Source organism: Apus apus, chromosome 1, assembly GCF_020740795.1.
Source record: "Apus apus isolate bApuApu2 chromosome 1, bApuApu2.pri.cur, whole genome shotgun sequence".
NCBI lineage: Eukaryota > Metazoa > Chordata > Aves > Apodiformes > Apodidae > Apus > Apus apus.
In genome coordinates, this window is record NC_067282.1 from 126966910 (window position 1) to 126983022 (window position 16113).

The window sequence follows — 16113 nt, forward strand, 5'->3', positions numbered from 1 at the left end:
AGGAGCTAAGTGCAGGTTTGACTTAGGAAGGCCAAAGAATTAAGCTTTAAAGAAAATGTAAATTATTTTTGAGACATTCTACTTCATCAATCATGCTACTTTGCATCTTGTAGCTTCATTCAATGGTACACACACATCCCTAACCAAATTAAATTATTTGTAGTAGTAGCAAGCAGCCAATTTCAAAGTCGTAGTATCTGAGAAGACCTTTGACTTCAAAAACAAAATGCATTATGTCGGGACTTGCAGTGCAGGAGATCTGAAAAGCCTTCATATTGGAGCTCTGTAGAACCTGTTAAGTTTCTCAATATAGAAACTCCATTGAAGCAGAGGGAAGGTGAAAAAAACCATGTTCAGGGTAGTGGTGGTGAATAGTGCAGGTCCCTGATTTTGAGGAGAGAAGCAGCAAAGGAAGAGGAGTACAGATAGGGGATGGCCATAACATTCATGAAAAAGTGAGGAAGGAGGAATGCCAAAAGTGAAGATGACTTCAAAAACTTCCTGCCATGTTTGGTATCCATTAAAATGTCTGGAGAAACACAACAGCATGCTGGTAGGAAATGTATGTATTTGACTTTTTGTAGTTCTTCCTCTTTTACCTCTCTAACTACAGCTGAAAACAGAAACTGATGTAAATGCTGACACTAATATATTTCTCTCTTCCCACACACAAACACACTTCTGACACTTTGACACTAACACTGCTGCCTTCAGCAGTACTTAGAGAGAAGTGAACCAGGCAAACACAAGATGTCTAGGAGCCTTATAACTCACCTGAAAAGAGGGAAGGACATTCTGCAAGCTCTTATTTGTTATCTGAGGCAAGCTGCTTTCAAAGGAGGGAGGGTCTGCAGTGCCTGCAACCAAACCATTCAGATGGTTTGGTTGCTTGACCTTCAGATGAGGGAGAGAACACCACGACTGACTTTCTAAATAAAAAGCATAAGTAGATCTTACATAACAGCCTAGCAAGCAATTCTGTGTAACACTAGAAAGCAGGGATTTAAAACCTTGGAAACATGTCATGATTCTGTTCTGACACATAATGGCAAAAGGAAAAGAGCACATGCTCTCTGGCAGCTACCAGTTTTACTAATGGGCAGGAGGAGGTTGTCCAAAACAGTCAGGCAGCCTGGCACATTTTAGGGCATGAAAATTTCCTCACAAAAGCAGCTTCATCCAGCATCAGTGCAGTGACTGCTTCAGCAGGAAAAGGTGGTTGGGCTTGGAAACTGAACAGACATTTCAGGCAGCTGGACTCCCTTGAGTGCAGAAAATAAAGCATATGTAGGGTAATAAGCAGGCACAAAGAGTAAGTGGCAGGCAACATCATTAGCTATTCCCAGTTGTAGAAGAGGAACTGGGACTGGACTGCTGCCAAACACCAGCAGTGGAAATAGTGTGTGGGGGGGCTCTTCCCTGCACTGGTTTCTCAATATTTCCTTCCCCATTATTTACCACACATGCTTTAAAGTAATTTGTTTAAGAATGTAGTTTTATAATGTTAGGACCTCTAATATTTTTAGACATCTAAAGTGAGAGAAATCACACTCATAATGTTACTGAATTGACTAAATTTTAATTATTTACAAGGCTTAGGCCTGGTCAGGCCTGACCAAGAAGAGGCTTTTAGGAGAAACTAAGGAAATACTAGAAGAAAAACTAAGGAAACTAGGAGAAACAAAGGAATCATTTTGGGAAGGGGAGTGGGTGATCATGTTTTACTTCAATAGTCACAGAAACCACATGTACTAGACAAGTAGCTAAGGTCTAGCGTTACATAAAGAGCAAGATATTATGCTTAAGCAGCTACTTTGGAAGGAATAAAACAATTATAAATTCTGAAGCTATCACACAGTGGCCAAGGTCATAATAACCAGTTATGCTGCTTGAATATCTCCTTTCCTCATCCCAACCTCCTTTGAATATCAGGGACTACAATCAATAGGGTGACCAATGTTTTTTGTTAAAAACGAATATATATGAAGTTATGTAACTTGAAGGGGCCAATCAGTGCAAAGGTTAAGCTTAATGAATAAAGAAAAGTAAGCACTATATGCATTTTTATGCTAAATAATTTAAACAATAGAAATTGAATATATAAAAACCTGTTGATTATAATGCAACTCAGGACACACTAGGAAGAGTTATCCCCCATATCCTCACATGCTAATAAAGAAGTGTCTGCTTATCTACATCACATTGGTGTTGATAAGTTATTTCCCCCATATTTGGTGACAATATCAACAGAGAAAATTTTTGAGGTAAAGTATTTGGCAAACAACAAAATATTATTTGAAATAGATGTGGAATAAATCAACAATGTGCTTTTGAATAAAGAACAAGGTCTAGAGAGCGAAAGCTGCAAGCCATATAAGCCTGTGCAATTTCTGTCATCGGGAAGGAGAGAAACTAGTTTGTCAAGCTTTTGAAAAAAAAGGAGCGGTTTGGTATTTTATTAAAAAATAAAAGAAACAAAACTCTGAATCCAACCAGCTTGAATTAATAAGTTTTCTTTTCCAATACTAGAGAAAATTCTTTACAACCTTAGGACTGAGATTCCAGGAGACTTTTCATGAAAGCTTCAAGAAACAGAAGTGGCTGGGCAAAAGAAATGTCTCAAATGCTACTGAACAGCTAGTAAAAATTAAGTACTCACAGGCACACAGGACAGTGTTATGGTTTGGGCCCAACATGACAACAAACAGCCCCATGGCTGCTCACTCACCTCCCCCCCTCACACACACTCTGCGATGAAGAGGACAAAGCTGATGGGTTGAGACAAAGGACAAGGAGGGTTCTTCACCGATAAAGGTCCCGGGCAAAACAGACTCAAATTGGGGAAAAAATAATACTTTAATTTCACACTGATCACACACACCCAGGACACAGACACACACAGAGCAGGGCTTGCATATGTTACCCCATCTTCCCAGGCCCAAATCCCTTTGTTCCCGGTTTCTCTCCCTCCTTCCCCCCAGCAGCACAGGGGGACAGGGGATGGGGTTTAGACTCAGTTCACAGGCTGGTGGTTCCTGCTGCTCCTTCCTCCTCAGGAAGAAGGATTCCTCACAGTCCTGCCCTGCTTCCCCACAGGGTCCCTCCCATGGCAGAGAGTCCTCTACGAACCTCCCCTTCATGAGTCCTTCCTATGAGGTCCGGAGCAAACTGCTCCAGTGTGGGCTTCCCACAGAGTCACAGGCTGGTTTGGGAACAGTCATCTCCCCTGGTGCCTGGGTCTTCCAAAGCTGCATCATCAGAGTCCACTGGCAGCAAATCCAAGTCAATCCAATTACTTTTTAAAGACCTTTATCGCAGACTTCAGTTAATCCACATGAGAATATGTATGCATACTGAAGGAGCAGGCTTAATGCCTTTTGTAGTGGCTACTGCCCTAAAACATCTGCCATGATGCAGCCTAACCATGCTGAAAGGGACTCTCTCTGATCCTGAAAGAAGAAGGAACAACTCAGATTGGATCGCTGCGTCTGTGCCAACACTCTCTCTCTCTCTCTATATATATATATATAAGCTGTAATGTGTGAAGGATGCTTGTGTACAAATTGATCCATGCACACACATTGACATCAAGATATCGAAGGCACACTCGCGCTGCTACAAAGGTGCAGATACATGTACAATGCCTCTGATACATCCTGCTCTGTAAGCATGGAATAGGTGCTTAGAGAGGCTGTGGGATCTCTGTCCTTGGAGATGAGGTTAGATTAGAGACCTCTAGAAAACACTTCCACAATAAACAATGAAAGCATCTGAAGGGGAGAGCTGGGGAGGGACTTTTTGCAGGGGCTTGTAGTGAGAGGACCAAGGGGTAATGGATTAAAACTTGGAAAGGGGAGATTTAGATTAGGCATTAGGAGGAAATTCTTCACTCTGAGGGGGGTGAGACGCTGGAACAGGTTGCCCAGAGAAGTTGTGGATGCCCCATCCCTGGAAGTGTTCAAGGCCAGGTTGGACAGGATTCTGAGCAACCTTATCTAGTGGGAGGTTTCCCTGCCAATGCAGAGGGTATTGTTCTAGATGACCTTTAAGACTCCTTCCAAACCATTTTATGATTCTATGATTCTAAGTACAAATCTACCTGATCACATGAAGAAAATCCTGCCCTTCAACATGCAGGTTCAACTGTCTCACCGTCAACCATGAAGACACCTCTAAAGCTGGGCAGACCAGTTATAAACTACCCTTCAGACAACTGTACTGTTAGTGTCCATAGCAGGTATTTTCTCTTTATTTCAAAAGTCAAGGAGGAAAAAAAAATAAAACCAAACTAAAACAAAAAAATCCCCCACAAATAAATAAGCCCTCCTGCAAGCTTAAAGGGTAAACTTCAGATTCAGAATAAACTGGGAACAACAGCTCTTGGTTTAACCTTATTATGCTAACTGGGTACTGTTTGAGAGGAAAGGTCATGGGTATCTGTGAAGTAAAGGAGTGTATTAGGAAGGCAAAAGGAAATAAGACCTGTCTTTGCAGGACATAGTAATTCCCATCATTGGAACTGGAGATGAGCTAGCCAGGGGTAAGGGATTATGTGCTGTAAATCCAAACCATCCCCAGAGCCCATACAACAAATGACCCCAGAAGAAAACCACTGGATTATTTTATCCTACATATGAATATCTTAGAGCATGATACACTTGGCCCGGTGCACCCAATGTCTTTGTGGTTACTATCCTCCAGTGTGAACTTACATAGATGACCTGTGGAAAACCCAGTGCCAGAATATTTTTACAGGCAAGCACTTCACATGCAAACTACGTCTCCTGCATTTCAAGGGAGAATCACATTTGTTATGAAGATGAGTCTGGGATCCACATTCATGATTCTGCTAGACATATGAACCCAGGTCTTAACATGACTGTTAAGCTCGGTGCATATTACACATTTTCCCACACTCTACCAGTACTTTACTCCTAGACTAGCTTTATTTTTTAGTTTCTGAAGCTGATGAAAATACTACACTCCTTTTAGAGAGAGTTTCTTAACCACTTTGTGCTTTTCTAACTACAAGTCAATGCAACACCCTGATTTTAGAAACAGCTATCACTGAAAATCGAAGATAGAGCAGACTTTGCATACTTCTACAGAGTCTTCACTCCAAAATGACAGAGTATTTCTTTTAAAAGGTTATGCAGTGATGTCTGTATTACTAAATATAAAGTTTAAAGTATTTACTAGCAGAGCACAAGCAATTCACTATATGTCTTTAAAACTCAGCAAGAGCTAAGGAAGCAGATGAGTGAGCACCAAAAAGGTGCAGCTAGAATTTGGAATCCATCTAAATTCATTCACCAGGGAAAGACTGGCAGGATTTTAGAGATTCACATTTCTCCTTCACATTGCAAAAGTAAAATCAGTCTATAAGCCCATAGGTGTGCCTTTTTCAATCATGGAAATTTCTGATTCTCTTTGTCTCTCTTTCTCAAAACCTTCCTATTAAGGTTTTATATTTCTTCAGCTCTCTTTTGGCCATTTATTAAAACACTTGCAAATCAATAATAGATCAATCCACATAACATTCCCCCAAATAGGTAAATAGAATAATCTTTGGAAATAATCAGAGGAAGAACTTTTCTGTGCCCACAACATTTCTGCCAGTGGCTGAATGGGGAACAGGTGGATTGATCAGTTAGTCCTCAACAGTGACTTATTTGATGGTCTTCATACAGGTGACTCATCAGCTGCTGCTCCAGCAAAACCAGGTACATCCAGTATGGGATCTACAGTGAAGTTGTTGTGACTGGTTTAATTCCAGCAGATGCACTCTAAAGAAAAATTGCAGCAACTGTTAACTACTCCATTTCCCTCCTGGTTCTCCTACTCCTGTAGCATTCAGCCTGTCCTACAGATCCAATGTTGCACTTAAAACCCAAACTATCATATCCTGCTATTCCAGCCCTTCAAATCATGTGTTATTGGTCATTGCCTTGTTAATTCCAATTATCACTCAAGAAACAGAACAATATCCTCATTTACTACCTAGTTTGCAGTCATAAGGAGTATTAGGTACTGAACATACAGCATTCCGCAAAATCAGAAATTGTGACACATTTTAATAATTCCCAAAATGCTAGCTTATTTTTTTCAGTTCCCTGTAGACCAGAGAAATCAGAAATTAATTAGAATTTTAGAAGTTAAAAAATACATAACTATATAAAATATAGACTCCATTGTCTCCTCATTTAAATGGGTATGTTCTCTCTGTCCTTTATCAAAACTGAAGAAAGCCTGTAGAACATATAGAGAGGATGCAATCTAGCTGTTAAATCATGCAGTATATTAAAAATCCATAGCAAATGCAGTTTCACTCACTCAAAATACAGTAGAAACATAAAATATTTTCCCCACCTTGTCAACTATTTCTGTCAGCATAACTGCAAGAGCTGTTAACTGCAGGATAGAGGTTGTTTACTCCATGCAGCAAATGCATTTCAGGAAGCTCGCCTTCATCTAGTCGGACCACTGCAGGATCAGTTTCATACACAGTACCCTGATCAGAAAAAATATGGATAACCCTTCTGCTTAGCTTCAAATTTAAATTTTTATCCCAGAAATATGCCAGTGACTATTAGCTGCTTTAGTATTGGTGGCCATCTGTTCCCTTTCTCAGTCTCCTTCTAGCCAAATATAATTTTCCATATTTATCATGGCAAGTCAGTAATAAGAAAGACAAATATAACAGGATTGGCTGTTCTCCTTGCTGTCTCAGTCTGTTCTTTCTCACTGAGATCATGTGCTTGTGAAACCAAAAAAACACTTGAACTTGTATTTTTTCAGAATTTGTCACACCGATCTTGCTATACAGAGGGTAAAATCTATTCACCAAGATTGCCAGCCTGGAAAAATGAAAATAAATTAATACCTCAATGATTGATTTCCCATTGGACATTATATTTAATTTTCTGAAGATCAAACTGGCAACTTGGTCTGTGGTTCTTGTTGGCATCAGTGCAAACCTGCTCTGTCTTGTGAGATAATGAGGTTATCATTTTGGTGTGCACAGTGAGACAGAGCTTAGCTGCCATCCTGTCTTTCTTTTTTCCCTTTCTCCTCCTTCATACAGCTAAGGAATGGCATGGTCCCTGCTGGTCTTAAATCTGTTGACAACCCAGAACTACTTTCACTCAGAAACCAGAGTAAAAAGAAGAAATATATCATCACCCACAGAAGCTATTCTAAGAGGCTGCCGCTTTTACTGATGCTCCTGGAATAAGCATCACTTTTCACAGTGTGGTCAAAGGACAAAAAGCTATTCCTTTGCATTCATGGCAGTCCAAGCAATGCCCTTGGCTAATATAACTTCTGGGATGCACCATCCTAAAAGGCACATCACTGCCACTTCCATCACTGTCCCGAACAGAATGGACGGCAGATGAGGTGTATATGCACCAATCGAGATTTACTGCATATGACGTTGGGGTCTTAACTCTTCAGGGTGCAAGGCACAAGTACAGCAAACTTGTAGGGAAACTGGGACATTGAAACAGAAGTGTTGTTTGAATGAAAAGGGTATCTTAGCAGTGAATTTTGCTACTTATAGTTAAATAAACCAACAAAGGTTAACCATTAAAATGCTGGCAACTTACTTATTATGAAATTCTATACTAGGCCTAGAATATTAATTATCACTCTTAAAGGATTCTGCAGTCTTAAACTTAATGATAAAGATTACTTAACATTAAGCTTACTAATAAAGACAGTGAAAGAGTTAATAACTCTCACCCTTGCCAGGCCACAGCTGAATGGATTGTAATTCTCAAGAATTAGTCTCTCTGGCACGTGTCCCTGCTGGAGAGGAGAAGATCCAGCAACCTTCTGGGAAAGTGTACGGAAGTCCTCCCGATCAAAAATGGGCCCAGGCTTTTATAGAATAAAGCGGATTGACTGCTGTCATTTAACCATTAGCCATAACTCCAACATCTCTCATTGGAGAATAAAAGGAAAACAGTAGAATAAAACATGAAGGCCCTGTTCCCACCAAGCAAATGCTTTTGTTTACCTGTTTGTTCTTACTTTATCTCCATTTCAGGGCTAGTTGTGGCTGGGCTTGGCTCCGTGTTCTTCAACACCAGAGCGCAGCTGGTGTTATGAACATCAACTTGGCCTCTGTTTGTATCGTTCAAGGATGTTACCAGCTCAGAGTTTGCTAGGCCATTTCCTTTCTCATGGGAGTCTTTCCAGTTCAGGCCTGGGCCTGCGAAACTGAGAGACAAAAGCAGTTGAATTATAGAGTAAAATTGAGGCAGGCGTATTGAGAGATGGAGCGTCCTGCTACAATCACTCACACTTTTCCATTTTCCCAAGCTTAGCAACTCTCTAGTCAACAAATCCTCCCCAGTATTACACCTCACGTACAAGAGAAACTTCTCATTCTTTAGCCAAATAACCACACAGAATGTCTTGCCAGCAGGGCAGGTTCAGCCCTGGGAATGCATGGAGATGTCATGTGCCGGAATACAAATAAAACAGCACAAACATGCATCAAGTATATTGAAGTTAGATCACTCCCACACAAACATGCACAGAGAACCAGGCATCTGTGAGCACACACAGCTAGTTACACTTCACCTCTTGTATCCCGCTTAGCACAAGCACATCATGTTCATCAATTAGGCTCAGCATCATTGCAAAACCATCCCTTGAGGCTCTACAAGGTGCATAATTTACTTTCTTTTTCTTTCTTTTTTTTTTTTTGCCGTTCTCAAAGACATAGACATAGCTTTAGCTCTCCTACTATAAACATAAGCTGTCTAATTAAGGTAATTCAAAGGTAATTCAGAGTTTTCAATGAGAAATGCTCCCAAGCATTTTCTCTTAGCCCTCAAAACTACTTGTAATCTTGGAATGATTGTTTCTAGCTAGTCCTGTGTCTGCTTAAAATTTAATCCTCTACGAGCCCTGACAGCCTTTTAGATATTTCATCAGCAAAACAAATGCTCACAGAAGGAACAGCTTCAGCTTGGAGTATTAAGGGAACAGACTTCAGTGATCTTTTATTCAGTATGATGTAATCTATTTTTGTACTCCTGACAGGCTCCATGGAAGAATATTTAGTCTCCATTACTTTTCTTCTAAGAATGATAAAGTGTGATTCATGTTTCATAAAGAGCAGAAAAATGCACTCAAAATCTTTGTCAAAGTAAGGGAAAGATTTTAAAAAGCAGAAGTGCAACACAAGCCTAATGACAAAAAAGACATAGTTTGTTTGGAATAAAAAAGATAAAAGAAATCTTCAAACCTGCTTTTTGTAAAAAACTAAAATGAATACAAGTTAAATTTCATACTTTTTATGTTAAAAAATCATTTTACAAACACAAATATTATTCTTTTTTCAAAATGTGTTCATGCAAAAAAAATGTTCAGGACCAGAGAGACATTGAAATAATATTCTCTCCTTATTCAATTTTTATTATGTTTTGAAATTAAAAAAAAAAAAAAATATGGGAGGGAATGAAAGAGGAGGGTGAGAAAAAAAAAAAAAAAGATGACAAAAGATAAATGCCAGGGAGTCGAAACCCCAAACTGTTTTAATTAAAACAAAACAAAAACAAACAAAAGACAAAAACAAACCAACCAAAGAAACAAATAATAAAATCTGAAGAGCATAACTTTTCTTCCAAAACAAACAGAATCTCAAAGCTTGAGAAAGATTTTAGAGAATCAGTGAAGAGTTTGTTCCACATGGCAATAAACAATAAATGGAAAGGCTTGCACTATGAAGATTATCATTAACAAATTCCACCTTTGCCTTCATATCCTGCTCCATTTTACATCAGTGAAGTGTTCTTCTGTTTCCAGAAGTCACAATGAAAGGAGGTAAGGAAAGTGATGAATAATGGAGAAACTGTATGAAAACAAATTTTGTAACTTCTAGTGGAAGATGGATTATCCCCCAGATTCTTACCCACAGTCACTAAGAACTGAGCAAGTCAACAAGGGAAATGTGAGCTTTCATTCAAGCATTTAGAAACTTGTCATGACTCCTCTAGTTTATTAAAAAAACAGCACTTATGAACCTGACAATCTAAAGGTGCCAAATAACTGATCATTTTAGTGTAGGTTGCAGTACATGCCAAATTAATTTGCAAGTGTCAGGAGGGGGAAAACTGACTGTGTTCGGGTACTTGAAAAAGTTAAATTTATTTGAGAGGAAAGGACAGACAGCTAAATGAATTTGCAAATGCTCCTTTTGGAGCTCAACAAGTGCCAGTAAACAGCAGTGACTTCACGTTATTATACTATTAGTGGAAATCCTATTGACATTTGGAAAATACATTAGGAAGTCCTGAGCCTGTGTGTAAATTTAACTTGTACCTCCTGCAAGGGCACTTGTGGAAAATTGAATGGAAATGTATCACAAATGGGAGTTGGAGTGGGGCACAGTCCAGATCTCCCCATTTCCCAGCATGCATCTTCCAACCAGGCACGTCCTTCCCCAGACCTGCTCCTGGCAGCACTGTGTTTGGCAAAAGGCAGAGTGAGCAAGCCTGGAAGACCTCCTTGATTCACCTCTGTGTTGATGTTCTTCATTGGCTGACTGGCCTAAAAAGATACTTCTCAGTGCCTGGACGCTATGGGAAATTCCTGGGATTTAGGCTGCAGTCTGCATTTCACCTGCTGTTATTAATCCAAGCAGTCAACCGTGATCTGAATAGCATGTGAGTATGGCAACACCTCTGTGGGGGTGACCTGAGTTAATTATCAGTCTGAGGCAGTGATTCAGTAGCTTATTTCAGAACACAGATAATTTGAAGTATGGAAGTGGTTCTTTGTACTTCAACGGTGAGTGCTTAACATCTTTGCTAGATCCAGGTACTGACACAATCTCAGTAAATATGCTGAATTTTAATACATTAACATCACTGTATTAAAGATAGATGTACCAAAAAGGCCCTAAGAATATTTCCTACTGCGAATTCAAATAAAAGATTTTAAGTATATAATTTGCCTTGCTTTCTCTTTGGAGAGGAGGAACGTGTTAGAAATCATGCCCTGGTGGCATTCCAAGTAACTTCCCTATTGTTTGGGGGAAACATTTCAATATTTAGTATTTTAATAATGCTTCAGGTACATTATACATTATATATATACATATACAAATTATATATACATATATATATACATATACATTATAAAAATACACAGAATATTAGGGAGAATCAAAGAAGAACTAATTTGTTAACCATTACATATTATCATACAGAGAACAACTAGGGTTGAAGTAGATTACCTCAACAAGTGTCTTCCAACTTAAGCACTTCAGTGACTTTAATATTTCAGTATCACTGCTGACTATACACACAGAAGTTGTGCTGACTTGTCTTCTTAATGATGTTACCACAGTCATGTCTCACACTTTGGACAATAACACTTATCTTCTTACCCTGTGTCAAAGACACCCTGTACATGTGAAACTACAGAGTGTACAATAATGAAATCAAAAGAGTAGTAAATCCTATCACAGGTTAACAAAATAATTTTTTTTTCTCATAAATCCTTTTTCTCTTACAGAGAGATGCACAGAAAACATGATTAGTGGACAGAGGAGGTACCACAGTGCTGGTTAACATGTCTCAGGAATGATAGGGATCAAAATTTGGGAGTTAGGCACAGTTCCCACTTAGGAACAGGCTGGCTGTGATGTGTGGAGGACAGAATGCTTCACATCACTTCACTAACACCTTTTCCCACTCTCTCAGGAGCAGCTGGAAAAATATGACTCCAAATTTCTTTGGCAAGAAAAATGAATCAAAGCAAATGAAAAAAAAAGAGAAGGAAGAAGGAGCTGATCTCAAGGGAGACAAACTTGCTTATGCTCAGAAGTGTACACAGTTCAGCACAGTTCAGAAGCATACACAGAGAAAATACACTCTATTATTACTTATTATTACAACCTCACTGGGACCAATGAAGATACATAGCACAGGGGTGAGAAATGAGGAGAATCAGATTTTCATTATACAATCACATCCGGAAGAGGTGGAATATCTATTCCATATAGACCATGACTTTTCTTTAAAACGTTGTTTCAAAGCTATTCAGTGCTATATCTGTATCTTGCCAATGTAGATGTTCCCAGGAACTCTGGCAGCTCTCCACGTTTCAGTTCCTCTGCAAGCAGCCTAAATTCAGCCAGCTCTTAGCGAAAATATCACATCTGCCTTGGCTTTATGGGCATGCCTTCCCCTTCCTAGAGAAGGCTATGGGCCATGGTGTCTGCCCAACACTGGCTGCAGGGACCTCTCGTTATTGTTCGGGAAACCCCAGCACGGTGTTGTACACTGATAGAGGGTCCTTGAAAGGCTGGAAGGGTCAGTATTCCTGCCCACTTCCTGTCACAATCTATGAAAGCCAAGAGAGCCAGAAGCTGATCCTTTCTCCCTTCCTGCTCCTTTCCCCCTGTCAGGGCTGCTGCTGGTTCCTTCAGTTTCCCATGTGCTTGCTCCAGAATCCAACTGCATCGGGTGCTGGGAGGAGCCGTGGGTCTCTCCCCTGGAGCAGCCCTGCTTGTCCCATATCCCTGCCATCATCAAGATCGGTTTTGTATATAAATACTTACCTGATATTTCCCCACGTTTTACCCTTTTTCCTTGTGTTATAGCAAATTTTTTTCTAGTTTAAATTTCCAAAGTTTAAGTCTTAACTTCTTTATTCCTCTTCTATCTTCCCTTGGGAGGGTGGATGGGGGTGACAGCAATTCTGTCATCTGTTTTTTTGGGGTTTACCTTTAATATTTAAAGCAGAACACCTGTAACAAGGGCAGATGGAATGGGTGAGGGCAGGCAGGCAAGGGCAAGGAGTGCTAAGACCCATCCACGTGACAGGAAAATGAGCTCCAAAGTGTTCACTTCAGGATCTTTTTCTCAAGCATACCAGCTGGTCTGCCTCTTCAAAACCTCCAATGGCTCCATGGTTACTTTTGCACAGCCATGTGAATACAGCCAAAGAGAGCATCTTTTACAAGAGATTTGAATTCTACCTAAAACCACTAAAGAACTAGGTCGTTGTTGTTGTTGTTATTATTATTATTCTGCTAGGTCTTCATATACATGGGCACAGAGCTTCAGTATTCATCATGTCCTAATGAAAATCGATGCCTTTTATGTAAGATGTGACTAAATTAAATGAATGCTGAAGTAGTCAAGGACAAGTAGAATAATTCTAATGGCTACAGATTATATAAAACTCTCATACAACCTTTATATAACCTTTACATATAAAGTTTAATGTTCCAATATCTGTTAAAGCCAGAGTTACACATAATCAAGCACACTATACACTGGATGCAGTGATTGTCATCAATTTCAATAGAATTTCTATGGATGAGGTGCTCTAGTCTTTTACTGTATTTCCAAAACTGCTTAGAAGATTTCAGAATGCAATAATTTCCTTTGGAGCTCTCCAGGTTATGGGATTTAAATAGGGGGTCTGGGAAATAAAGCAGGTTACCAAAATTGTTCATGCTGAAGTTTGAAAACTTATAACAAAGCATAACTAAGTGTGATTTGTCACTGTAAATGGGGAAATAAGAAAATCTGATTTTTCAACTAATAATCCTTAAGGGCATTTTAACAAAAGTCTTAGGACACTACTGCAGGAAGCAAGAAACTCTGCACCTTTAATTGGTGTAATTCTATTGTCTCGCTACATTTGAGACCAAAACAGTTTTCATTGTCAAAGGCACTTTTGTCCTCTTGCCATAACCTGATTAAACAAAGGCATATTTCATGCTCAGCCAAACTCTTCTACATTGAAGAGGAGGCTCGGCCACCCTAAAAGGCAACTATTCCATTCAGTTGGCTCCCTCTTAAACACAGATACCCCAGCATGCCAGTAGAAATTACCCATCTTGTTAAAAAAAAAAAACAACCAAGTGCAAAATATCACAGATCTCTACATAAGATCGCAGGTCTCTACATGTCAAACAGTGAGCACACAACAATGCCTTGTTTTCAGTTTTGCCTAGGGTATCCACCATTGATCAGCCCAGAATTGGTCCATTCAGTGAATTCTGCTGGGCTTTTCCAAGATCACCAGGAAATAATTTATTAAAAAATAAAAAAATAAATTACTATATTTGTTATTACAGGGTATTATCCTCGAAAGACCTAGCTAAAAGCCTCCTGAACCAAGGCTGATCACCAATTAGTTGGCTGTGAAGCAAACTTCAAAATTCTGGACTTGGTAACCTAAATCATGTTGTTCTTAAGAATGAGTTTCCTGAATTGAGTTGGTTGAAATTCAGTGTCATGTTCTCACACCACATCATGTCCTATTGGGATGTGTTATCACAGATAAAATGCCAAATGCAGAAGAAACTGTAAATATCCAACACTGCTATTGTCTGCTCTCCCCCATCATGGGTTTAATTAACACACACGTCAAAAAACATGACTCTCTCATACACCAAACTGACATTTAGAATTAATAGCAGCACTCTGGATAGGTCCTGACTGAGAGCAACTGAGAACAAGGAAATGTCCCAGGTGCCTCTCCATGCATTCTGAGACAGACTGCAGCAGGAGCACCGTAGTTTCATGAGCATTTTCAACCAGCAGTGTGGGTAGAAAGGGGCTGTAAGGGTTATGCCCCTTACTACAAAAAAAGATATGTCTCACATAAAACTATTTCAACGTATAAGGGCGACTAAATGGCCATCATTCCTGCACGGTGCCTCTGGCACCCGGAACCGTCCAGACTCGAGACGCTGGCTCCTTGCTGAAGGGGTCTGTCTACCCCCCTTCCTGTGGGTGGTCTGTTCTGCCCCGGGACTCAGGATTGACTGGGACAGGGCTGGCGTGCAGATGGGATAATGCACGGGGCATCTGGAACTCACTGTAACCTAAAGAGAAGTCACCGGACAGCACGGGACGGGGGGCTTCTGCCTCTGTGAAAAAGGAGAGTGGAACTCACCGGTAGCCTAGGAGCCCACTATTGCACTGCGGCCTGCCAGATCTTCGCGGGATCCCAGGGGCGGAGTAAAGGCTGAAATCTCACTGTTCTTTCAAGAACAGAGAGCTGAGACCCCTGCCTGCAGCCGAGGGCAGCGCCGGGCAGAGCCAGGAGCAGCAGCAGCAGCAGCAGCCCCGCAGCAGCAGCAGCCCCGCAGCAGCAGCAGCAGCCCCGCAGCAGCCCCGCAGCAGCAGCAGCCCCGCAGCAGCAGCAGCAGCAGCAGCAGCAGCAGCAGCCCCGCAGCAGCCCCGCAGCAGCAGCAGCCGTAGCCGAGCCGAGCCCAGCGCCGGGCCCAGCCGGGACCGCCGCCCCTCGGGAGCCCCGCGGAGCGTGTCTGTGCCCTCCAGCCCAGGAGCCGCCGCTGCTGCCACCTGCAACGCCTAAGAGCCCCATCCGCAAGCCTTCGCTGCTTTTCTCCCTCTACAGAATTCGCTCCCCATACTCACACGCACAACGGCGACCCCAACGGGGGGGAACTGCGACGCGTTGTAAATCGCCTCCTTTTAACATAATCTTCTTAATAACAATCTTCACCTCGTCAGTGGCTTGTACTATAGTTATATATTTGTACATCTCTGTTTTGTTTATAAAGTATCAACACGTATAAACCCTCCCACTCCGTGTCCTCATTCCCTTTTTGAGCAGAGGTGCGTACTGCTCGTGGGGTAGGGGGGGTCGGCTTCGGCAGGTACCAACTAAAACCTAAGGGGGAGGGGTTGTTCCGTTGTTAAACCCTTAGAGGAGCTAGGGGAGCAGGATGGGAAGTCCGCTTCTCCCTTTGCTATTTATTCTTAATCCTCATCTGTCCCCTTCTTCACGCCAGCACACACGTTCATTAAGTCCCACAATAAACTGGGTCAAAAAAGAACGGGTTAAAATTAAACCAGCAAAGCAAACTCAAACTTAGTTTTAACCTGCATCAGTCTTCTTCCAGTTCACCGTCCTGTGGCAGAAATGTTCCCTGAAATTAAAGACAATTGGTCAGGGCAGCAAGGGTCATGGAGGTATTTGAGTGACTTTTTCAGCAGCGGCTGTCAGTTTATGCTTCCTTGCCACGCTGATGGAGCCACTTTCTTGGCAACACCTCTGTTGTGCTTTGACTGCCATTACTGTCTGATGTTAAACTGGGAGTTTAGAAAT

General features: G+C 41.0%; 1 protein-coding gene across 3 annotated transcripts in view; it reads right to left on the reverse strand.

The window, feature by feature from the left end:
* DYRK4 (dual specificity tyrosine phosphorylation regulated kinase 4) overlaps positions 1-15454 on the reverse strand; it is a 41411-nt gene extending 25957 nt beyond the window's left edge. Inside the window, exons 1-3 of one of the 3 annotated variants that reach the window (XM_051608082.1) lie at positions 15420-15454; positions 8021-8223; positions 6370-6511 (exon numbers count right to left, since the gene is read on the reverse strand). In XM_051608082.1, coding sequence (XP_051464042.1) covers positions 6370-6393 — 24 coding nt within the window. In that variant the 5' untranslated portion in view covers positions 6394-6511; positions 8021-8223; positions 15420-15454. Of the gene's footprint in view, positions 1-6369; positions 6512-7743; positions 7813-8020; positions 8224-14934; positions 14975-15419 lie in introns of those variants that run through there. The other 2 variants (XM_051608083.1, XM_051608084.1) reach the window with 2 other exon arrangements.
* Between the last annotated feature and the right edge of the window lie 659 nt (positions 15455-16113).